Genomic DNA, 25,396 nt, shown 5'->3' on the forward strand with positions numbered 1-25,396 from the left:
AAAACCCAGAGACTGGCCCTTCAGTTGTATGAAGGCTCTGGGCCATGCCCTTGGCCTTCTTCCAGGACGGCGATGTTCCAGGCCTGGGGAAGGACTCTTCAGCTACAGTGGACTCCTGACTTGTCTTAGACGGCATGGAAACTCCTCGATGAAACGTCAACCACTCTTGGCCATGTCCCGGGGTACTGGTCACAGGAAACACCCACAGGATGGTCCTGGAGGGTGGGGGCCGGGGGGGGGGGGGCGCTGTCCAGCTCAGCAGCCTGCTGGTGATGCTCCACATGCGACTTGGTGCGATTAGTTCAGCCAACGCCCGTAACATGTCCTCTTCGGGGACAGCGCTCCGTCATCTGGTTGAGACCAGGAGAAAGCACGACAGCGTTGGCCTTTGAGCAGACCGTTCCGACAGCAGCGCACACACACCCTTCTGGCCGACTCGGGCCACTGCTCGCCTTCTGGGGGCATCATCTCTCCTTCGACTTGCCCTCAGCTCGACTCGAAGCCCTGATGTGCGTGTGTCGGGGGTGCGAGGCTCTGGGTGAGGCCTGCCGAAGTCCACCCAGGCTGGTACCCCAAAGCTCACCGTGGAGGGCACAGATTTTTAACCTGTTTAGAGCCACAAATGCCATCGAGAATCTGGCAGAGCCGCAGACACTCCTCCCCAGACGGAGGATGACACAACACACAGGCACACGTCACCCAAGGTTGCTGGGTACCGGGTCACCAGAGGCAAGAGGCGTGACACCAGTGACCACCGGACAAGGCAAACTTGGATGTGTTCCTGAGACACTGGACATGGGAGACTCAGAAATTTCTCCTCCTCCATCGTTCCATGGGACGATGGTCCGTAAGCAAGGCCCACAGGGGCCCTATCCCTGATCACACGGGGGCTGAGCTGGCTCTGGTGCCGCACGTGTCAACTCAGCTGAGATGACATCCCCGACCTCACCGTGTCCCCTCTGTCAAGCCCAGGGATCCTGCCTCTCCTCCGTCTCTATTCACCGGTGCCCCCGCTCCTCACCAGATGACATGCTCCAATGCCAAACCCAAGAAATAACACCACACACCTCCATCTTCCTAAAGGTTGTTTTATTGTAAAACCATAAATACAACACTGACATGAAATCATTTAAGTAACTGATCCTCTCTAACCATTAAAAGGATGTCTTTTTGCCTTGGCATCAACCAACTGGGAAATAATGTTGCAAGAATTCGGGGGGTGGGGGGTGAATTCTGGGCTAGGGCTTTTGGTGATTTAAGGAACCGAGTGGAACCTTCCTCTTCTTCCTGGGAATGTCCCACTTTTGGACAAGAACAGACAGGTAAAAACAGCAACATTTAAACAGCTCAGTTTTAAATTTTATTACTCTGTAAAAATCTTTTTTTTTTTTTTTTTCTGTTCCTTTCCTCCATTTGACATCAGAAAAAGTTTTTAAACATCACGAAACTGATTTGGCTGTTAAATGGAGATACGGTACCAAAACAAAGTGAAACGGAAAAACCCAAAGGACAAACAGAAAACCCTAAATAAACCCTCAAGTTTGGTCTCGGGGGTTTACAGATCACAAGAACCGTCAACTCAACCCCCATGCAACGTGACTCCTTGGAGAGCTGTTGGATCCACACCAACGACACAGGAGACCGCAAACAACGTCTTGTTAATTAACACAGCAAGGGTGACACTAGGTAACTTTTTAAATACAGTACATGGTACACAGGGCCCCAAGATGGCCCCTGCATAAACCCCTCGTGGAGACTGGAGCCAAGCACTGGCTGTTTATAAAAATATTGTGTTGCTACAAAAGTATAAATTAATGCTACCGGTATTAAGAAATATTAAACACATAAAACTTATAAGGATTAAGAAAAATATTCATTAATACCTGTAGAAAACTCTGGCCTAAAAAAGATATTTTTTTTGTGTTTGTTTTTTTTGTAAATTTTTTTTTGTATTTTTTTTTTTTTTAAGATGACTTGAGTTTCTTGCACTCGGAGAGAGAGACACAGTCAGATGTGCCTATGGTATTGCCTAGAACGTCTTAACTACTGAGAAAGGATGGGGGGGTGCACGCACGTGGTTACTGAGCGGGACGCGGAGGGAGGGGTACCAAGGCTTTCTCAAGATTTACCTGATGTGAAAGAATCACTGATGTGAAGTTTGTGGGGGGGGGGGGGGGGGGGAGGGGGGGAGAAAAAGGTAGGATCAGAAAACAACTGAAAATAATTTACGCTTTTTAAAAAATATCTCTGCTTCAGGTGGTTGTACAAAATGATTTCCTGATGCTTGGGATCTGAATGGCCCCGGATGCGCTGACCGGCGGGTCCTGTCTCTCCTGGCTGGCGAGTCCCAGCCCCACGCCAGTCCACGAGCTGGCTCACCACCTGGGAACCCGGCCACCCTGGCGGGGCGGGAGTGAGGGCCCCAGGCGGGGACCGGCTGGCACCTGGGTTGTGGGAGGAGGCTTCCTTCCGGCTGGTCTCAGACCCCGCGGTCTCTGCCGACCTGGACATCAGGAAGCGCCACAGGGATCCCAGGCCCCTGAGGTTGCGGACAAGGCTGGGCTGTGCCCCTTTAAGGAACTTTGGTTCGAAGAGTCAAGGTACCCGGTGGGGACGCGCGGGTGGATAGGGCCCCCGTGGGTCCTGATGCTGACGCCCAACTGCAGACCTAGCAAATCCTTCTCTGTACAGGAGTTGGATCTCGAAAGCGACACCTGTGGTGGCGGTGGGGACGTGTGTCCTCACAGAGAAGCCACAGGGCCCCTCCAGGGAAAAGGCAGGCCTCTACTGACCACGATCCCCAAACCCAGATGAGAGAGGAAGAGAAACAAGACGACGACAAAACCTGCAGAAAGCCCCGAACAGGGGAACCGAGGAGGGAAACGTAAGAGGAAAACACCACTCTTATCATTGGTTCACCATAACTGGCCTAGCAAACATTAGCCACAGTGGAGAGAGGGGCAGGCCGCGGGACACGGGGGCCGGGGTGGCGCTGGCAGGGCTGAGACAGGAGCCCCCCCGCCTCCCGTCTCCAGGGCACAGCCCGAGCCGTAACTCGGCCTCTCTGTTCTAAGCCAGCAGCCTTTCTAGCAGCTCCCCATCAGGTACATCCCAGGCAAACGAGCGCTGCCACCCACGTTCTCAGGGCTGAGGGCAAAGCTATGAACTCACCCCAGCTCAACGGGGCAGGAGGTGGCCGCCCGCCATGCCCGTGCACCTCCTCTTCCCGTCCCTGCGAGCACGTCCACCGTGACCACGGCATCCAGGCACCGTCCCCTTCAGGGCTGCCGTTCACAGGGCCTCCCTCCTCCATCCGCAACCCAGCTTCATTTCAACCTTTCCGGGGAACGTGTGGGCCCCGAGAGTGCGTGCTGTACCCGACGGCTCTCCGGGTGCCCCCTCGCCGGGGAGTCGAGTCCGAGTCCGGGCCAAAGCAGGTGGCCTCGGGCGAGCACAGGGGACTCCCAAAGGCAGAGGTTTGGCTTCACAGTGGAAAACACGCCTCGCAGAGTTCTTCCCTGGTGTTTCTTCAAAGTGCAGGAAATAAAGGAGGGAGCTCAAGGGGAGAACACTCGCCGGCTTACGGACGTGTAAAAAGAAAGTCCTTCCTCAGACCGTTCTCTCCTCTCCAGGAAACCTCTGTACCCTTTTCCCACGGACAGCCATTCCCCGAACACCAAGCCCGAGGCTGTCAGGTGGGTTGGTGGCACCTGCTCGGGGATCCGGCAGCAGCTTTGCTCGGGTGGCCCTTCCATTTTGTTTCCTAGTTTCTAACCACCATCTGAGGCCTGCCCGGTGGGTCTAGGCACAGGGAGGGAGACCGGTGTTGGGACAGGAGCATCCATGCCCAGGCTACTCAGATCGACCACTCACGAGGCTGCAGTCCTTGGCGTGGGCGTCCGATGAGGGGGGAACACCCTGCAGGACGGAGGTGCGCTCTCTCCACCTCCCCTCTGGGGGCCACGTATGTCAAACAGGACCACGTCTGTCCTGGGAATCACATGGCTTGAGGCAAGTTGTGTCCAAGTCAGCAGAAGACCACACTGAGCTGCCGAGAACATGACAGAAATGGCCCTATTTCCTGGCCTGCCAGCAACCGAGGGCCTGTGGGGGAGAGTCCCATAGTGGTCACAGACCAGGGCGAGCAGAAGACAAAAATCTTTCTCAAGGTCAGTGCCAGGGGAGGTCCAGGGAGATGAACTGAAAGAGTCCACCTCAATCCTTTGGCTAAACTAGGATTTGGATAGGTGGATATTGCTGGAAATGAGGGGCCAGGGGCTGGATCTGTCAGATCTTTGGGTTTTCCGAAGCTGTTCGCTGCAGCAAGATTTGCACTATGGGACCTGCCTGTGTGAGGAAGCAGACCGAAGGGGCACCCTGATACAGCCTTTCCTGTTGGTGACACCAGTTTCGGGGGGAGCCAGCAGCTGCGAGAGGCAAAGAACTACCTGCCACCTTGTTACCGGATCTGGATGAGGCAGCCCCAGGACGGAGACAGCCTTCAGAGCGCCTAGCGGCATCTGTCTTAACCCTGCAGAGTGAGCCAAGCTCGAAGGGTTGAACGGAGGCGGGAAGGAAGAACAGAACAGGGGTGACACATACGACACCTAGAATGTAGTTAACTAGACTTACGCAGACTTTCATTCTGGAGGGCAGCCCCGGGTTCCAAAGAGAATGCGGACCTGGGCTCGGTCTCTGATGGCTTTGTGACAAAGTGAAATGTCTGGCCCGAAAATGGGGCAACGCAGAACAGCTCTGCTCTCAGTAGAGGGACGATGGACTCCAAGGCTCTGCTCCCACCAGCCGCACAAGGTGAGCAGCTCTGGTCCTCCCTGTGGGGTGGAAAGTGCCAAGTCGTGGACCCTTCCCCAGCAGCAAAGCACAACTGGAGGGGCCTTTTGCCGCGGGCACCTGTCCCTCAGCAGCCCTGCAGCCTTCTGGAATGTCCCCAAAGGTCGGATCAAAATGTTCGTTGATGCTCCCACGCTCTCTAGAAAGTGACATGAGGTGACTGTCCAGTGCAGATGGAGGCTCTTCTGGTGGTGTGACCCCGGCTGGAAATGTGGGGGAAATACCTAGAACTTCTCCAGGAGAGGCAACGGCACACTGGTTCCTGAGACCACCGCGTGCTGGAGCGTCGGTGCGAACGGCCCATTCTGATGCATTTCAGTATGTCCAAGACTCGGAGGGAGAAGCTGGGTTAGTGCTCATGAGGCGACATGAGCAGGCCTGGCCCCCAGGGACACCGTTCTGGTCTACGATCCTAAGCCTTCTCGAGTTTTTAAACCAACTTGACTTTCCGATCTGCTACGGACCCGGGGAGGGGGCTGTTGTACAGTGCTTTGTGGAGTCGAGGTATCTCACTGCTAAGTAATGCTTTATTACCAGGAAGGGATGGAGTGGACTTAGTCAACCCTCAAGATGGTGAAACGTGCCTTTGCAAAGAGCCCTCCATGATGGCGGTCATTCTTAGCCTGAAGCCCTCAGTGTAGCCATCTATCCCACAGCCACGGCCACCGAGGGGCCAGGAGGCCACCAGCACATGACTCATGGGGGTGGGAGTGGGGGTGGAGTGCTGACCCTGACAGAACCACCTCTTGCGGGGGCAAAGGGGCCATGCTCTTGGCATTTGGACTGAGCATGTGGAACCTAAGCTGCTCAGGAGAGAAAAGCGAGTTTTCACGGCCTCAAGTTAAATGTGGCCTGATGCCACTCCACCCTCAAGACAGCCACCATTTGGCCCCCAAGGCACCACGCTCAACTGCCGTCCTGGAAGGAGGCCCGAGGCTCACGTGGGGACCCCCAGGGCCGTGAGCAATGGCACCAGTGGAACCCCTGGGGCCCCGGGGAGGGGGGAGGGGCCGTGGGGCTGAGGCGCGACAGACGTGAACACGGGTGGACTCGGGAGTCCCCGCTGAGCTGCACGTGTCAGTGACGTGGCGAGTAGTGTAATGCACTCTGGGTAGAGAAGTGAGACACTCGCGGTGCCAGACACAGCGAACCCGGAGGGCGCGTCTTCCACGCACATTCAGGACTCCTAAGCCACATGCTTCCCTATGGCTTCCGCCGAACCCCCATCTGTGAAACCTGGTCTCCAGCCCCACTCCTGGTTTCCAAACAGCAAAGCCAAGTTTGTGGTCTTGGCTGTTCGAATACACGAACATGGGACTGTACAGGGAGGGCTAATAAAAACCTTAGCATACTCAAGATACCACTGAGATGAGCTAGTTTACAGTGTGATTTGAGGAACAAAAAGGGCAACTGGAAAAAAAAAAAAAAAACAAAAAACAAAACCTCCAAAACATAAGTTATAGACATTCAGTGCCTCCTAGCAGAGTCTAAAATCAAATTTGGAAGAAAAAAAAAAAAAGGTAAAAACTGCTAAAATGTTAGGAAAGAAAATTAAGGAGTGGAGACAGTATCTATACTTCTTTAAAAAATGTCTTTTTTTCTTCTATCTTATATTAAAAAGCAAAAGTCAGCTTTATATTCTTAAAGTCTCCTTTCCTGATCTGGGGAGATAGATAGGTGTGTTTCTAAGGCGGCTGCCTCGGGACCCCCCCCAAGGGTATCTCGGAGGCAACAGCTCAATGCCCTGAAGGTGAACGAGAACAAAGTCCAGTGCAGACACGGTCCATCTGATGCAGTTTGGAGAATCCATGGCAGAGCAGCCGGGGAGAGGGTGGGTGTGGGAGGGTCAGGAGGGCTTGGGGGAGGGGGATGGAGGGGGCAGAAGGGGGGGGCGGCCACGGGGTCAAGGACAGAGAGCATCAAGTCACTTCAGATCTCAGCTGCCTGAACGTTTTACATCAGCTTTCTACCAATCTGCACACCTGAAAACGGAGTCTTTTAAGCCCCCTCACTGAGAAAAGGAGGTGAAGTGTCTTCCCTCTTCCCCACTCAGCTTTCCTGACACACCCAGTTCAATGCACAGGCGCCCACGAGCTGGCGTGTGCACACGCACCAGGGCTGTGTGTGTGTGTGCATGCGTGCGCGAGGCTGCGGGGGCCACGCGGGCGGGCACAGGGCCCCTGCACCGCACACCCACGGCACACACGCCTGGACGCGTCCGCACGCCACATGCACACACACACTGAAAAAGCACTTAAGTTTCCAGGGGGGGCATTTATAATGAGGTCCACAGTGTTTAGAACTTAAATTCCTTTTTCTTTGTTTGCGACAGTGTTGTGTGTGTGTGTGGTTTTTTTTCCTAATGTTTCTCTTCTCTTTCTCTTTCTTTTCTTCCTTCTTACCGTTCCGAAGTCTTAAAGCATGTTGGATTTCAGAAACATGAGTTTGTTCATATCTTCTGGACTGAGCAGCCGCCTCCTTTTGATCAGAAGGGCTTGCTCACACATATTTACACACCCGCTCCTGGCCCCCACGGCCGGAACCGCGAGCAGCCAGAAGGCCAGCTTGGCGAGTTTCGTGTGCTTTTGGGTAACGCACGACCAGTACTGGAAGAGATCAGGGGTAGCCTGGAAGAGGGGCTCCTGCAGGTAATCGTACACTTCGTTCTTCCCGAGCCGATCGTCTTCCTGAGCTGCGGGGTGCTCGCCCGTGGCGGAGCGGGGCTTCTTGGCGGCGGGCTCGAAGTCAGCCTCCTCGGTCCAGGACTCCTTCACCTCGTTGATGAGCTCACACACCTTGCCGATGATCTCCTCGTGCTGGTAGGGCGGCACAGGCCGCAGCTTCTGCTGCGGGTCCAGGATCATGGCCACCTTATGTGCCGGGTGCACCTTGAAGTTCTCCTTGAGGGCCTCCAGGAAAAGGTGGCACAGCTTGCTGACGGTGCCCGCGTCGTTGGCCTTGGCCGTGAACAGCTTCTCCAGCCTGACGTAGGTAGGCAGCACCAGCTGCAGGGTGGGCTGGCTCTCATTGCTCAGCTCGATGACCGCCTGCTTGACGGGCGTCAGGATGGCCGCCAGATTGCTGAGCAGGTGCTTGTTGAGGCTCTGGATGAGGTTCATCTTCTTGGCGCGGCTGTAGAACTCACAGATCTGCTCGTAGCGCTCGTGCACCAGCAGCAGCGAGTCCGTGACCGAGTTCCAGCAGGGCGGCGGCGAGGTCTCCTCCAGCGAGCCGAAGGTCTCCTTGGCCAGGCCCGTGGAGCCCGCCAGGTCCTCACACACGTTGAGCAGCTCGATGACCTCGTGCATGCTGCGGGCCTGCAGCGTCCGCTTGCTCAGCACGCTCTGCACCACCGAGTTCAAGGCACAGGCTGAGCAGCGAAGGCACATGCCGGCCTTGGAGAAGGCCGACGCGCTCACCCGGCAGTCCGTCACGTACACGGTCCTGATCTCCGACATCACGAACTCCGACAGCACGTTCTGCACCCAGTGGTGCACCAGGTCGCCGCTGTCGCGGATGTCCGCACCCTTCACGCCCAGCACGTAGCTCTTGATGTGGTTGCCCTCGGCTTGGTAGGCCGTGAGGATGTAGCACGAGTCGGGGCCGACGCTCTGCGAGTGGCAGGTGACACCGATACCCAGACAGGCGTTGCTGCCCAAGGCACACGTCACCTTCACCTTCACCTGGTTGTACATGCGCGGCAGGTGCTTCAGCGCCAGTGTGTTGAAGTTGCCCAGGATCTCCGTGACGGAGAAGGCCCCGTAGCGGGCGCCGCTGTCCACCAGCGTCTGGGCCAGTTTCAGGAACTCCTTCCCACTCACCACGCTCAGCGCGCCCAGGTCGGCGCACATGACCCTCAGCAGCCGCTCTGCGATATTCTGCCGCTCCTTCTCGGGGATCATGCTGTTGGGTGTTAAACCACTGGTCATGGCTGGTGGAGGACACAAAGAGAGATGTCATTAAACCTGGCATCTGAGGTTCCTTCGTCTGGTAGCCAGCCAACTATTCTATAAGCACCTAGTATTGGGAACTATGAGGTTTCATCTCACACACGAACTGGTGGTGCTGGTGGTCTTGAACATGTGAGTCTCACCGGAATAACGTTCTAGGGTTGATTAGTAATGCCTGCTGTGAGCACGGGAAGAGAATACAGTGGGACGTATGCAACATACTTGCACGTGTCATTCACCTAGCCTTCTGAAGCCAACTGGTCTACCTTCTTCTCAACATAGGAATTGCCTCTAAGAAAGGCATCTCTAGTGAATAAAATAAATGAGGCCACAGCATCAGGAAAGATCAGCCAACAGAAAGTGTGGAGAGTGGATTCCAGTTCCAACTCTATCACTAAGTATGTGCTTTCTGAGCACAAAAAGATCCCCTCCTCTCCCCGGGCTTCCTTCTGCCTGTCCAGTGAGGTCACAACTCCCACAGACAAGGTCTTGGGTGTGTAAGAGCTTCGGACGCAGTCTTGCATCACCATGAGAGGCACAGGTGGCGGGACGGGGGGGGGGAGGGGGGGGGCGGGGAGTGGCCGGACCCGGGGCTAGTGGTGCACGGGACGGACCTCTGGCCTGGGAGAGACCTACTGTTGTTGGCACTGTTCCTCTGGGCTTGGGGTTTCCACTTCTCTTCCACAACAGCAGGCGGCGATCGGGACTGGTTGGAGGCAATGTTGTTCTCGTTGTCCGCTGTGGGCACAAAGGGGACAGTGTGTGACCCTGAGGTGCAAGAGGCCTGCCAACTCACAGGATGGGAACGACAGCATGGCACGTGAAGTCCAAACGAGGCTTCCAGGACTCAGGCCTGGGTCCAAACCCTGGCTCCTGCTCAGACAGCCATCCGATGTTTGCAAAGCCTCAATTCCGTCACTTGAAGAAATGAAGATTGAGCACGTGGATGGGACACACGTGCTGGAAGGACCAACAAGAGAAAATGCAGGGCAAGACCGGAGCACGGGGCCAGGTGCAGAGTAAGCGCTCAGTGGGTGGGAACCGCTGACCCGCGTTGATCTGGGGGGCCTCACACCCACACACAACCCCGTGTTCTGGCTCAGAAATGGGCGAGGGATGCCAGGTACCCCAAGTGGCCAAAGGGACCTCACATTCTTCACTTCTCTCAAGTGTGCTTTTCTCATCTTTTCAGCTTATTTACTAAAAATTGAATTAAAGGAACAAAACCAAACCAAAGCCCTATGTGATACTAAGTTCTCAACCTCCCTCCCTGTCAGATGTGGAAACTGAAGCCCAGATACAGGAAACAATTCGCCCGGAATCACACAAAAAAACCCAAAAGCAATGCTGGGACAGACATCCGAGGTCCCCTGATTCCTAATGTCTGCTCCATGCATTTCCCTAACCTTTGTTTACTTGCACATATGCAACTGTATCAAAATGGTACATGCCGGGCACCTGGGTGGCTCAGTCAGTTGAGCTTGAGCATCAGACTCTTGATTTTGGCTCAGGTCATGATCTCAGGGTTGTAGGATGGAGCCCTGTGTCAGGCTCTGTGCTGGGCGTGGAGCCTGCTTAAGATTCTCTCTCTCCCTCTGCCCACCCCCACCCCCAGCCCACACTGTCTCTCTCTCAAATAGACAGACAGATAAAATGGCACATGCTTATTCTCCTTCACCGCTACTTCTTTGCCATTTTTATAGAATCATTTGAGTAGAAATGGTCTGAGTACCATGCTTGTCATTATAAATGACCATACAGTCTCCCATCGAATGATCCACCATGGATTGCTGAACCACACACCGAGTGCAGTTTCTGGGCTGTTTCCAAAATTACTGTTCTGCTATGAACCTACTTGCCTAATATTCTACTACCGTTTCTCCCTGCTTTTGTTGTTGTTGTTGTGGGTTTATTTCCCTGAGACATCATCTTACAGGTAGAATCACAAATGCAAGGAGATGAATGGGCCACAGTGATCCCTGCTCAAGAAGCCAGCATTTTCCATTCTTCTCAGTTCAAGGCATCAGGCCTTGGAGGCCAAGCCACAATTTTCAAAGCAAAAGAGGCTTCCCTAATATCTACATGTTCAGCCCTGCAAGGCTAATTAAGAAACTCCAGGGAAAAACAAAAACAACGTCCCCCGTGCCAAAACAATGCGAAAACAACAACAACAAAAGAAACTCCAGGACATCCACTCCAAGGAACATACTACAATCACTAGGAAATGTGGTCGTATAGACTGTAATAACACAGGAAAATGCATGATGAAAAGATCTCATCACAATTTTATACATATTATTTATACTTGTATTTTAGACTTACAAGTCAACAAATCCATGCATCAAAAATAGATGGGAAGGGGTAGGGACTTTACTTCCCTTCCACCCATGAAGCAGGACCTGCCACGGGAACTGCTCTCCTGTTGGAAACAATTGCGAATCATGATTCCACTGCTTTCGGACGGGTAACTCCAGGTCTGATCCCAGAAAAAGGGGGACAAATGCAGTAAGTAATACGACTGACCCAGCTGGTCCGAAAGCGGTTTGCAGGTTGCAGCGCAGGGACAGGGAAGGGGAACACAGCCCAGTGGTCTTGGTGATTTGAAGAGGCAGAAGCCAATATTTAGGGAGGCCAAAGGGAGCTAGCATGTACAGGGAAAGTACCAGAGAGGAAGGAGTTACGTAAAGAAAAGAGCTCTGGAGACCTTCAGTAGGGTTCCCTGAACTCTGCTGAATACTCACCTGCCCAAGCACAGGGTCAAATTCCACAAGACTGGGTAAAGAATCACTAGAAAGCAGCAAGTGGAGGGTGAGGGGTTGGGGAGGAAATAATTTGTATTCCCTCACCCAGAAAAGAGAGGCCACGATGCATAAGGAACTGGGTAGGGTCCCCTCACTATGGGGCAAAATTAACCACAGATTAAGGGCTGCACTAGACCTGCCCCAATACTTTTTTTTTTTTTCAAGATTTATTTATTTGAGAGAGAGAGGGAACGAGTGGGGGGGGGGGGGAGCAGAGGGAGAGGGAGTAGCAGACTCCCCGCTGAGCGGGGAGCCCAAGGCGGGGCCCAACTCCCAGGACCCTGGGATCATGACCTGAGCCAAAGGCAGAGGCTTAACTGACTGAGCCACTCAGGAGCCCCCCTCTGCCGTAATACATCTTAAGAGTAAGCCTCCAAAGTATGACATGGTCCTATATAACTAAACTGTAAACCAGAACAAAGTTCAATGTTTTTTCAAAATCTAGCACCTAACAATATAAAAATTCACAATGTCAATTATGCAATAAAAAAGTTATCAGGCATTCCAAATGGTAGGAAAATATGACCTATCAACCAGGAGAAAAACCAATCAACAGAAACAGAGCCACAAAGGACAGAGATGATGGAATTATCCAGTAAGGAGCTTACAGCAACGGTTATAAAAATACCCATAAAATGTGCTCGAAGACATGAAGGGAAACATGAATACCATCAAGAAGGAAATGGAAGATGTGAAAAACCCAAAACTAAAACTAACCAACTCAAGTGGAATTTGTAGATATAAAAATAAATTGTCTAGGGAAACAACACACCGTATGGGGTAAAAGATCAGATGCCACAGAAGAAAAAATCAGTGGAGAACTACCCAACATGGAAAACAAAAAGGGTAAAAGGCTGAAGATAATGAACAGAGCATGGACCCTGTCAGACAATTTCATATACATATAACTGGAGTCGCAGGAAAAGGGGGTGAGGCAGAAAAAAAAGTGTGAAAAAATGTCAATTTTCCCAAACTGGATTAAAAGTGTAAGTCCAGATTCAAAAAGCTCAACTGACTCTAAGCAGAATAAATGTAAAGAAAATACCACCAAGGCACAGCATCCATGACAAAATTGTTGAAAACCATTGAAAAGAGAAACTCTTAAAAGGAGCCAGAGAGGGGGAGAAATTAACGCACAAATGAACAACAGTAAGAATGACAACAGACCTGGAAGCAACGGAACAAAAGTATCAACAGAAAGTATCAACCTAAAATAAAAAATTTTTTAAATCAACCTAAAATTCTAAACCCAATGACCGTATAAAAATGTGAATCTACAAAGAAATGAAGAGTGCTGAAAACCACACATGTGGGTATACACACACACACACACACACACACACACACACACACACACACACGTTCCCTCACTTTTAAACTCTTCAAGAGATAAATGACTTCTCATTAGAAAATAACGAATTGCAGTAATAATATGTATGGTAAACTGTAGGACAAGAATATCACAGAGAGGGGCACCTGGGTGGCTCAGTCGACTGGGTGACTGCCTTCGGCTCAGGTCATAATCCCAGGGTCCTGGGATCAAGCCCTGCATCTGGCTCTCTGCCCAGTGGGGAGCCTGCTTCTCTCTCCCTGCCCCTGCTTGCCCTTCCCCATACTTATGCTAATAAATAAATAAAATCTTATTAAAAAAAAAAAGAGTATCACGAAGACCAGGACAGGGGAAGAGAAGATGCTGCTGAAAGTTTCTCACACAATATGGAAGGTGGGCTGATACCACTTGACTTGACAAGTTGGGAAATACATAGTTTAAAACCCAAATAAACTATAAAAAATAAAACAAAGAGTTGGCTTAATGAATCAATGGAAATAAAAATGGAATCATGCAAAAATTCTCAATCCAAAATGAGGCAGAAAGATGAGAAAGAAGAACAAGGAAGAAATGAGATGATTAGGAAACAAGTAGCAAGATGGTAGATTTAAACCCAACAATATTAAAATTACATTAAGTATAAATGGTCTCCACAGTCCAAATATAAGTCAGAGATTGTCCTAGTAAAAAGGCAAGACTCTACCATATGTTATCTATAAGGAGCCTATTTAAGTATGAAGACAGGGTAAAAGGCAGAATAAAGGTACACCATACAAATAGTAGTGAAGAAAGCTAGTGATGTTTGCGATGGTATTACAGAAAAAATAGACCCCAGGACAAGAAATATTACCAGGGATAATGAGAGACCCTACGCCATGACAACAGGGTCAAAATACCGAGAATAACATAATAATCCTAAACGTGTATATATCTAAACACATGAAGCAAAACCTGAAACAAGAAGTAGACAAATCCACAATTGTAAGTGGGGATTTCAACTCTCTTCTCTGAGTAACTATTGTTTAGAAATGAAGGAAAAGGACTGAACATAAATGAAGAGAGAGTGGACAAGATCAAGCAGCCTAATACACATATAATTGGGCTCCCAAGAAAGGAGGGAGGCAGAAATACAGTGAAATCACATAAGTGGTCTCTGACCATACTTGAATTAAAAATTAGAAATCGGTAAGAAATAGGTCTTTGGAAAAATTGCAACTATTTGAATAATAAACATCACACTTCTAAAATCACATGGAACAAAATATATAAGGGAAATCAGAAAATGGTTTGAACTTAACATTAAAACATAACCTTTCAGAATCTGTGGGATCCATCTAAAGCGGGGCATATTTATAGCATTAAATAATTACATTACAAAAGAATAAAGGTTTAAAATCACTGTTATTTTTTGTTAAAGATTTTATTTATTTATTTGAGAGAAAGAGAGACAATGAGAGAGAGAGAAAGCACATGAGATGGGGGGAGGGTCAGAGGGAGAAGCAGACTCCCCGCTGAGCAGGGAGCCCGATGCGGGACTCGATCCCGGGACTCCAGGATCATGACCTGAGCCGAAGGCAGTCGCTTAACCAACTGAGCCATCCAGGCGCCCTTCCACCATTAGAAAGATCTAAAGAGAAAGAGTAAATTGATTCGAAAGAAGAAAGGAAATCAGATAGCTGAAAGCAGAATGAATAAAGCAGAAAATAAATACAACAGAGAAAAATAATGAAACTAAAAGCTGATTCTTTGTAGAAATGAAGAAAAATGATAAACCTTTAGCCAAAAAGATTAAAAAAAGAAAAAGGACACAAATTATCAGTATCAGGAATGACAGAAGGTGACATCACTACATATGCTACAGATACGAGAGGGATTAAAAATGATTCAACCCCTTAAGTGAGGCAAACAAATAACCTAAAACATACAAAGTACCAAAGTCCACTCCAGAAGAAACAGATAACCTGAAATAGTCCTGTTATCTATTACAGAAATTGAGTTCATAGTTAAATAACCAATCACAAAGAAAAATCCCATATGGGTTCACTGGAGAATGTGATCAAATATTTAAGGAAGAAGTAATACAAATTCTACACAAATTATTCCAGAAAATAGATGAGAGAAGAACAGCTCTCATTTTATGGAGGCTGGCATTACTCTGATCCAAAACTAGAGAAAAACACTGCTGGAGAAGAAACTACAAACCAGTATTCCTCATAAACATACATATAAACATCCTTAACCAAATATTAACAAACTAAATACAGCAATACATTAAAAAAATAATACATTGTCACTAGGTGGAATTTACCCCAGAGATATAAGTTGAGGTTAAAAACAGAAATCCAATCAGTGCAATTCCCTATACTAAGAGAAAATAAGAAGAAAAACGATCTCTATGGATATAAGTACACATTAAAATGTGAGAAAATTCAGAGGTGCCTCGGAGGCTCAAGTCAGTTTGGTGTCCGACTCGATTTCGGCTAGGGTCATGATCTCAGGGTCATGGGATTGACTCTGTGCTCAGTGGGGAGTCTACTTGAGATTCTCTCCCCTTACCCCCCACCCCACGTGCTCTCGCTCTCTCTAAAAATAATTAAGTCTTTTTAAAAATGTGACAAAATTCAATAGCCACTCATGACAAACTACGAAGAGAAGGAAACTTCCTGGACCTGATAAAGGAAATCTAAAAAAAAGCTAAAGTCTGCTGACTTGATAGAAACCAAAGAGATTTTAAGGAAATACTATGAACAATAGTATTCCAACAACTCACATAACCTGGATGAAATAAACAAATTCTTAGAAAAACATAAACTACCAAAAACCAATTCGAGAAACAAAAAATCTGAACAGACCTATAGAAGACAGAATTAGTGTTCAAAATATTTTCCACTAAAAGAAAAAAAAGCAAAGTCCAGATTCCGATGGCTTCATTAGTGAATTCTAATCCTATGCTGAAGGAACTCTTCACAAATTCTTCCCAAAAACAGAAGAGGAGGGAACATTTCACAATTTATTTCACAAGGCGAACATTATTCCGATACCCAAATCAGACAAAGAAATTACAAGAAAAGAAGCCACAGGCCACTATCTCTTAGGACTACAGACACAAACATCTTTCAATAAAACAGAGCAGACCAAATCCAGCTATGACAAGTGGGATTTACCCCAGGAATACAAAGTTGGTTCAACATACAAATATAACATATTAATCAACAAAAAACAAAAACCACATGATCCCAATAGATGCAGAAAAGGCATTTGACAAAATCTAATACCTTTTCAATGATAAAAACAATTAGCAAACCAGGAACTGAAGGGACCCTTTTCAACCTGACAATGGGCATCTATGGAAAAACCCACTGCTAACATCACACTTAATGGTTAAATCCTGAAAGCTTTCCCTAAGATCAGGAACAAGACAAGAATATCCATTCTCATCTCTTGTATTCAACGTGTATTAGTGATTCTAGCCAGGGCAAGGAGGAAAAAAATAATAATTTCAAAAATCATCCAGATTAGAACGGAAAAAGTAAAATGATCTCTATTTGCAGATGACATGCTTGTGTACATAAACAATCTTACGGAATCCGCGCGCACACACACAAAACTCTTAGAACTGGTAAGTAAGTTTAGCGAGGTATTTCTTTATACTAACAAATGAACACCCCAAAAATTAAATTAAGAAAGTAATTCCATTTTATAATAGCATCCAAAAGAATAAAATAGGAATAAATTTACAAACGAAGTGCAAGATTTGTACACTGAAAACTAAAAACATGGTTGAAAGAACTCAAAGACGACTTCAATAAATGGAAAGACATTCTATGTTCATAGACTGGAGGATTTAATATTGGCAAAGTGGCAATACTCCCCAAATTAACCTAGATTCAACACGATCCCTATCAAAATTCTTGCTGGCTTTTTAACATAAATTGACAAGCTGAGCCTAAAATCCATGTGGAAATGCAAGAGATGCAAAATATCCAAGACGATCTTCCAAAAAGAACAAAGTTGGAAGTCTCACACTTCCTGATTTCAAAACTACTGCAAAGCCACATACTAATCAAGTTAGTGTGGTACTAGCACGAGGACATACAGATTAATGGAACAGAATTCAGATTTCAGAAATAAACCCTCACACTTATGGACAGTTGATTTTTGACAAGGGTGTGAGGACAATTTAATGGGTGAAAGGGTAATCTATTCAAAACCTGGTGGTGGGAAAACTGGATAGCTGCATGCAAAGAATAAAGCAGGGCCCCTCCCTTGATAACTCATACGAAAATTAACTTGGAATATAGTCATAAAAGTAAAAGCTAAAACTGGTTTCTTAGATAAGACACCAATAGCACACATGATGAAAGAAAAAATACATGGACGTCACCAAAATTTAAAACTTCTGTGCTTCAAAGGCCAGCATCAAGAAAGTAAAAAGACAACCCACAATATGGGAGAAAATATTTGCAAGTCATGTATCTATAGAGGTCTTTCTACCTAGAATATGTAAAGAATACTTACAATTCAACAATAAAAAGACAAAAAAAATTAAAAATGGGCAAAGGATCTGAACAGACATTTCTCCAAAGGAGATATTCAAATGGCCACTAAGCACAAGACAACATGTTCGATATCATTAGTCATCAGGAATATGCAAATGAAAATCATAATGAAATACCACTTCGCACACACCAAGATCGCTAAAACAAAAAGTCAAATCATAGCAAGTACCTTGAACGGGTGTGGAGAAATCACACCCCTCATACACTGTTCGTGGGAATGGAAAAATGGTACAAGCCCCTTGTGGAAACAATCTGGTAATTCCCAATCAAGCGTGAGTTATCATGTAACCCAGAATTTCCACTCTCAGGTGTACACCCCGTATAGAGTTAAAAACATATGTCCACACAAACACGTGCACTTGAACGTTCACACAGCAGGTGTGTTCCCGTAACAGCCCCAAATTGGAGGTAACTTAAATGCCTATCAACTGGTGACAAGATAAACAAATTGTGGCATATCCAAACAATGGTGTACTACTCAGAAATAAAAAGTAGTGATAGTAGTTACTGATAACACAGGACATGGATTCATCTCGAAAGTATGCTGTGAGAGAAGCCAGACACAAAAAATTAAATGCCATGTAATTCCATTTATATAAAATTCCAGTAAAAGCAAAACTAGTGCAAAAGGAAGCTGAGAGTGGTTGCCAGGGCTGGGCTCGGGGAGGGGACTGGCCACAAAGAGGCAGGAGAGAACTTTTGGAGTGGATGGTCATGTTATACATCTTGACTGCGATGTTGCTCAGATGACTATCAGTTGTCAAAATGGTCAGAATGCGCTCTTCAAATTGGTGGATTCCATGTCCGTAAAATTCTATCTTCGTAAGTCCAATTTAAAAAAATGAATGAAAAGAAGCCCATTCAAAGAGTAATAACAGTGGTTAGCTCTGAGTAGTGAGATCATGGCTGATGCTTCATTTCCTAACTTCTCCGCAAGTTCCCCACTTCTTTTAATGAGCAGATAGTACATTTAAAATGGGGAAACACACGTTCCTAAAATGGAAACCAGCAGCCCTTCTTATCAACTTTCTCCACCAGCATACAGGGGTTTGAAGGCCCGGGGCTCAAACCCAGCTCTGCCCTGGTTGTGGGGTATGAGCTTAAGCTAGCCGTTCAACTTTCGGGGCCTCAGTTTCCCTCCTTAACTAAAATGCTAGGGTGGGGCGAGCTGCCAGGGTGATTCCCTCATCCTCTGCCTTTCTGCAGGGCCTGGAATGGAGAGGAGTCAACTTAGCAGTGGAGAACAATGTCTACTATCAGTTGACTCAAACGACTTTTTTCTCCAGATCCCATTGATACTGCTCCCGACATGGGTGAGGTACTTGGTAAATGCCCCGTGAAAACGCTTGATTTATAGCTTGAGCTGAAAATAAAGTTTATTCAGTGTGGCTATCCCCTAAGTACCAGAGGCGAACACGTCCAGCCACATCTGCAAAGGGCTGGATACAAAGTTGGGAGTCAAGGCTATCTCCTGGGGAGTGACCACTGCAGGAAGGAGAAAGCAGCTGTTCTGATAGCGGACTGGAAAAGAGGCACCTGTTGTTCAGTATCTGAGACTGACTGTACTACGACCCTCAATGTGTGACATATCCAGACCCCTCACCCAGCCTGTGAGAGCAATGACCGGCCCACTTCACAGACGAAGCTTGAGGCCCAGAGAGGTGAAGCTGCTCCAAGGGAAAGCCTGACACCGTGAGAGAGCTCAAATGATGTTAGATACTTTCTACAAGCTCTGCAACTTTGGGCCAGTGATTCTGTCCTGTGAGCCTCGGTTTCTTCATCTATGTAATGGGGATGAGAACGTCAGCTTATTCAGGAGATCTAACAACATAGCCTCGTCTGACCCGTAGTAACTGCTCACTAAATGTTAGCGATCTCCGGTATTATTACTGCCAAAACATACTCTGGAACTGTCACCAGGGGCAAGACAAATTTTCCTACAGCACAGAAAAGAAGTTTATTAGGGGGGAATTACCCTGTGCCATTCAGCAGCCTCTTAATGAGATTGGTGTTATTCGAGGCTGATCCCCCTTATCAGCGACACTGTGAACTGCACAGATCATGACACTTAATTTTTCTCTATGGAGTCAATCCTTTAATCCCGACTCAGCCTGGCTGGGATTCAGGCTGGCTTTGCACTGGATTGCCCGCAAGGCATTCTCTGCCAGCAGTGGACCAGAACAAAGCGGCCCAAAGCTCTCCCTAGAAAACAAGTCAGGAGGCTTGGGAGCCATGGGGCCACCATCTGCCCAGCCTTGATTTGCATTTTAATGGCCTCCACCCAACCGCCTGAGGGATGGGGAAAGCACAGGCACCCAGACTCTTCCCTAATTAGCCTCAGCTGCAGGAAGCCCGCAGGAGGGCAGGTGGAGGGTCTGCAGGGGGGCAGGTGGAGGGTCCGGGTTCCAGAGGAGGAGGAGTCAGCAGAGCCGGAGTATGGGAGGCTCAGGTCCAAGAGGTGTGCCTGTCACTGGTTCCCACAGGGTCAAGTCTGAACGCCTTCAGCGGGCACACCAGAGCTTGGAGCTCACACGTCTCGGCTGCCAATCTGGCTCAGCTCTGATTTTAATGAGTTCATTAGAAATAAATAACAGCTCCCCGCCACCAAAGAGCACGTGACTGAGCGCCCAGAGGACAGCGCCCACCCAATGACTGCATGCAAGGGACCAGACGGACACAACGAACGAAGAGGGGTCCCGCTCAGAGAACAGAACAGCCCCCCGCCTAAATGAGAGTCTAGCCCTGCGCTACTCTGGGCAGGTCAGGCCTGCCCTAAGAGGGGCACGAGCAATAACAGTCGCCATCACAGACCACCGTTCCTGCATCGCCCAGCGCGTCAGGCACTTTCCTCCCACCACTTCCAATGCCCCCCTGCCCCGCCCCGGGTCCCGAGGAGGCCTCGGAGGGAGGGGCGACAAGGACCGCTAGCTGAACCCCCAGGTTCCCGTTTCTCTTGGCACCGTGTCGGGCTGTCCCTGGACAGTGGCGCTGGGCGTGCTCCCCGCCCCTGGAATGTGGGCACACAGGTCACGTGTCACTTGTGATCCAAAGTGGTGAAGGAGGAAGTGTGTTTCTCTCTCCGCCGCCCAGTCCGGGAGAGGGAGGCTCTGAGGAGCCAACGGGGAGGACGGAGCTTCGGTCGCCGGGTTCAGGGCCAGCCAGCCCGGCCACCTGCGTTAGGCTGTGCTGTGACCGCAGAAGTGATTATGTCAAACCACTAGAGAGTTTGGGGTTTATCTGCCATCGCACGGAGCGTCTGCCTGACTGAAATAGAAACTGGACCAGAAGTGGGGTGCTACTGTGAAAAAACCCTAAAAACGGGAGACATGGCTCCGAAGGCAGGACGGTTGAGAGGAGGAGGCTAACAGCACAAGCTTGGAAGGTGGCAGAAGAGCTGATAGAAAGGCCATCCAGGTAGTAAGCCACCAGCCGGCAGGCAGCTCGTCACTGGGGACTTGCCTCAGGCCGACAGGCCCCGGTGTCAGGGTGGGGCCTGGGACACGCTCCGGTTTGAGGACCGCTGCTATCATGTTTGGGACAGTGCTACAGTGAACGTACCTCTGCTTGGAGATGGGGCTTGGGCCCTGGCTGCCCTGGGAGGATGCCTCACCCCTCCCAGCCCCCGCCTCAGCTCACCGAGATCTCAAACCACACTCCCTTGCCCCCTCGACGTCCTTCCTGGTCAGCTACCACGGGGCCTTCACGCTCAGCACCAAGAGCCACAACCTTCAGGAAGCCTTCTTCAGCTCGTCCCCCTAACGGTGCTCCCACCACCCTCCCCAGCACAGACCTCCCCTGTGCGGCCGCAGGGCTCCCTGAGCACAGGTGCCAGGCCCTGTCTGTGCCCATTTCCTGAGAAAGCGTGGCCTCCGCGCAGGCTCCCTTACCTGCATGGGACTGCATGTGCTCCAGCAGATTGTTGTAGAACTGGAACTGGATCCCACAGGCGCCGCAGGTGTACGGTTCTGGGGCGGGAGGGGGAGAAACGAGGCAGCTGTGTTAGGGGCAGAACGACCCCGGATGCCCGGGAGCTGGCTGGGGCTCTGTGCTTGGGGCTCTGGGCCCAGCCTGTCCGCCCCTGTCACTAACTGCTGAGGGAGAAGCTTGGGGGGAGGGAGGAAGACCTGCAGATAAAGAGGCCGTCTAATTCAATCAAGCAGACATTTATTGAGTGCTTACTGTGTGCCAGGCACTGTTCTGGGCACTGGGGAGGGGAGGGGGGCAACACTGACGGAACAGGTGCTCTCCTGGGGCAGGGCCCACATGCTCCGCAGACATCCGCGCCGAGGAAACAGCTACATGAGTGTATGAACGAAACGAAGACCAGGTGAAGAGCACAGGGGACGGTAAGGGAGCGGGCAATAAGCTAGAGAGGAGGGCAGGAAGTAGAGAAGGCCGTAGAAAGGCGAGAGGACACAGGACAGGTGAGGACAGGTGAGGACAGGGAAGACAGAGCGGGCGGGACGGGGCCACGTGCGCAGGTGGACCTTCCACCTCTGTGTCCCCAGCACTCAAGCCAGTGCCCGGCACGGGGAAAAGGGGAAGCAAGAGCAAAGAAGGGGGCCAAAGAGGAGTAACGAAGAGACGCAGAGGGCAGCTGAGATGCGCTTGGAGGAGGTGTGTCCCGAGGCTGCCCCCGCGAGTAGCAATGGGAAGGCCTGGGTTCCTGCCAGGGCCGGGGAGGGCGGAGGCAGGCCGCCTGTGGGCAAGGCTCTGCCTCGTCCCCCGTCCGGACTCCCCCTCCCACCTGGGGCCAGGCCCTCCTCCTGCCTCGGCTGGCTGCCAGGACTGCCTGGGGTGGGGGCGGGGGGGGGGGGCGCCCAAGGGCAGGCGCCCTGGGGAGGTCCTGAGCAGGTGGCCGGCTGAGTTCACTCCCTGCCCTGCCTTGCCCTCTCCAGCCCCCCATGGGACCGTCACTTACTCTGTAGGAGAGGGAAAGGATTGGAAATCAGGGGACTTGCAGTTTCTGCAAAAGAGAAACAGTTTAGCTAAGTCTCTTCCCGATCTGGTGTTCTGAGATGATTGTCATTACTTCCATCCTCAGGAAGCAGTGAGCCATCGGGGCTCGAGGAGGAGGAGGATCTGAGAGCCAGGCTCACATTCTGGGCTGGTGCCAGAGCACCAGGCAGGGCAAGGTCAGCCAGGGCCATGCCTCCAGGACACCCTCAACTCTCAGAGAGTGAGCCCACAGAGCTCTAATGAGGAAATGTCCATGTGTGGCTGCTGCTTCAGGAGAGGGAGCTGGGGGCTGCTTCTAGATCCTGGCGCCGGACACCAGAGCAGCCTCGGGGAGGGGTTCTGCTCGCTGGCGTTGTCAGGTGAGCTTCAAAGGCAGAAGGCAGCAGGGGAGGACCAGAGGGACCGGGCCCAGGGTCCTGGCCCCATCCCTTACAGGCTGGGGACCTGGGGACCTGGGGCCATGACCGACCGCTCCCGGGCCTGTTTCCTCGTCCAGAAAATGGGGCTAACGATAACACTGACAGCCCGCCCCCGCCCCGGGGCTGTGGTGAGGATGAAAAACAGGTGAGACACGTACAGCTCTGAACACAGGCCAGGCACGCAGTAAGCGCTCAATAAATGGTGGCTGCCAGCACTTCACACCGTCCTCCCCAGTCCCCCAGTCCGAGGGGCAGCTCTGCAGGACCCAGAGGCGGCGGGGGAGACACGGCCTGGCTGCTGAGACGAAGGCTCCCCGGGAGGGGGTGGTCCCAGTCCTGGCTCGACTGCCTCCTGTGTGGCCTCGGGCAAGTCACCCCATCGCTCTTAGCACCGCCTCGGGGAGACTGGGTTACATTTCTCAAAAGGGTGAGCCGCTTGGAAAAGCCGCACGCTCTCTACGGTTTCCAGGGCTACGCTGACATCCCTCCCCCCCCACCCCCAGCACACCTCACTCGCTTCCCCTCGGGGCACTCCACGTTATCACTTGGTTTCCTTAAAACCGCCGTCGCCATCATGACAGCCCACACCAGAGTGTGTCACCTCCACGGGCCTCACTGACTGCCCACCGTCACAGGGACATGTGCGGGAGCCCCGCTTCCCCGCGCAGGAGAACGCGAGGCTGGCCCCAGCCACCAGCACGGGCGCTGCAGCCGGGGCTCACGCTTCGGCTAGGGACCAAAGCCGGAGCTCAGTGTACTGGGCAGAAGCCTCCACATCCGAGTCCGTGCTCCTGGCTGTGTCATGAGGACCCTGACTGACGGACCCCTGTCTGTGCGGCGGCGGCCAGCACCTCATCTGCTGAGCTCAGCTGCAGCTCACAAGAAAGCGAGGAGGTACCATACCTTACCGTAACCCAAGTATTCAGAACTTCTTCCCATCCTGCCCTGGTTGCCACTGTGCAGACCGGCTTGCTGGGCCTCTTTCAGACAGGCCCCCAGGGCCCAGCTGAGGTCCGACCGGGGAGAGGGGCCTTTGGCGGCCCGGCTTCAAGGTGCGCTAGGACAGCCGCCAGGGGGCGCCAAAACACCACCAGTCACCGTGGCCAACCCGAAGAGGACCTTTGGACGGACTCTGATCCAAAGTGGGGCCAGAGCTCGGGGTCTCTGGCTCTTACGCTACAGTTCTCTCTACTGCACCCCGTTTGCCTGTCCTGGAAAGAAACTGGCTGCAACGTTTACTCTAAACACCTAGCACGAGCTCTCTTACTCCCCCTCCATGACCCCCGCCCCCCGAGGGCCATCTGAGTCAATGCTGCAGGCTATGGGGACTTCGAGTTCCTCTCTCCACGGGGACTGGGAAGAGACAAGAGCAGCGGTCCCTGAGATGCCCCTGAGGCCCAGACACAGGTCCCTGGAAGAAAACACCCTTCCCATTTCTGCCTGGCCCTGGCCCCCTCCCTAATTCCCTGCCCGCTGTGTCCTCCCAGGAACACCATCATGTATCATGAAGAGCCCAGCCCAGAGCACCTGCCGCTACCACGGGAAGGAGTGCATGGAGGCCACAGCACAGGATGGTTGTCACAGGGCACACTCACCGCTGGAGTTTTGGGAACTGCTATTTGTCTCCTCAAAGTGGTTTTGTGCTTTGCCTTCTACTCTCCGACTGAAAGCGCTTTCTGCTGGGTGGCGACAGGAGAGAGCAAGAAAACACTGGTGACTGGTTAGCACTATGAGGGCCCAGGGGAAGGGCATGCCACAGTGGACTCTGAGGCCAGGGTACCCCGGAAGTGCCCCGTCCAGGGGCTGGTAGCATCCAGGGCTTTATGCTGGGCAACCTGCACTGCGAAGGGCTCTAGGACCCCAAACCAGACCCCCAGCTCCTCGGGCTCACCTGACTTGCCTGATACCTTGTCAGGGCCCCAAGAGACCCCCCCGCACAGTGCTCAGCGTGGGTGGAGGGCCAGGCACGGGGGCATGCATGTGTGACCTGAATGCCCAGATGAAATCCAGCTGAGTGGGCGGATGGCAAATGGGCCTGGGTCTCCCATCTTTGGCTCCTGAGGAGCCACATTTGTGACACAAAGTCATTTGGACCTGCCACCCACTACTTCCTTGGCCAGAATCTGCCGCCACAGGACCCACCAAGGTGGTGGGAGATTGACAGACTGTTTCCTGCTGGTGGCTCTGGCAGAACAGGAGGACCAGACAGCAGATTCCAGTGCCACAAGCAAGTGGTCCCTGGGTGGCAGGGAGGGCATCCTGGGAGAGACAGTGTGACAGGCAGAGCCGGGGCAGCCCCACACCCTGGGAGCCCAAAGACCAGCTAAAGCCTGCTCAGAGTTCATCCGGGGGGAAGGGACTGGCTCCTTAAGGGATTCTGGGGCATCTCCACCTGGAGGTGGCACCTTCCTGGCGCTGTCTAGAAACCCTGGAGCGAAGAGATGGGGTCCGACCAGGAGGAAACTGACCGGTTTAGTTCCGACCCCCACCCCCACCTGCAGAAGGTTCTGAGACAGAGTATCGGCAC

The 25,396-nt window shown here is 51.1% G+C and overlaps 1 protein-coding gene across 7 annotated transcripts in view; it reads right to left on the reverse strand.

Annotated features, from left to right (window-relative positions):
• Positions 1 to 1,079: 1,079 nt before the first annotated feature.
• ZNF618 (zinc finger protein 618) overlaps positions 1,080 to 25,396 on the reverse strand; it is a 179,283-nt gene continuing 154,966 nt past the window's right edge. For 2 of the 7 annotated variants that reach the window (XM_027616617.2, XM_027616615.2), the window contains 5 exons: positions 24,465 to 24,548; positions 22,413 to 22,457; positions 21,379 to 21,456; positions 9,438 to 9,539; positions 1,080 to 8,782 (listed from right to left, as the gene is read on the reverse strand). In XM_027616617.2, the coding sequence (XP_027472418.1) occupies positions 7,266 to 8,782; positions 9,438 to 9,539; positions 21,379 to 21,456; positions 22,413 to 22,457; positions 24,465 to 24,548 (1,826 nt within the window). In that variant the 3' untranslated portion in view covers positions 1,080 to 7,265. The remainder of the gene's footprint in view (positions 8,783 to 9,437; positions 9,540 to 21,378; positions 21,457 to 22,412; positions 22,458 to 24,464; positions 24,549 to 25,396) is intronic. The other 5 variants (XM_027616619.2, XM_027616621.2, XM_027616618.2 and 2 more) reach the window with 3 other exon arrangements.

This window comes from Zalophus californianus, chromosome 13, assembly GCF_009762305.2.
Source record: "Zalophus californianus isolate mZalCal1 chromosome 13, mZalCal1.pri.v2, whole genome shotgun sequence".
Taxonomy (NCBI): Eukaryota; Metazoa; Chordata; class Mammalia; order Carnivora; family Otariidae; genus Zalophus; species Zalophus californianus.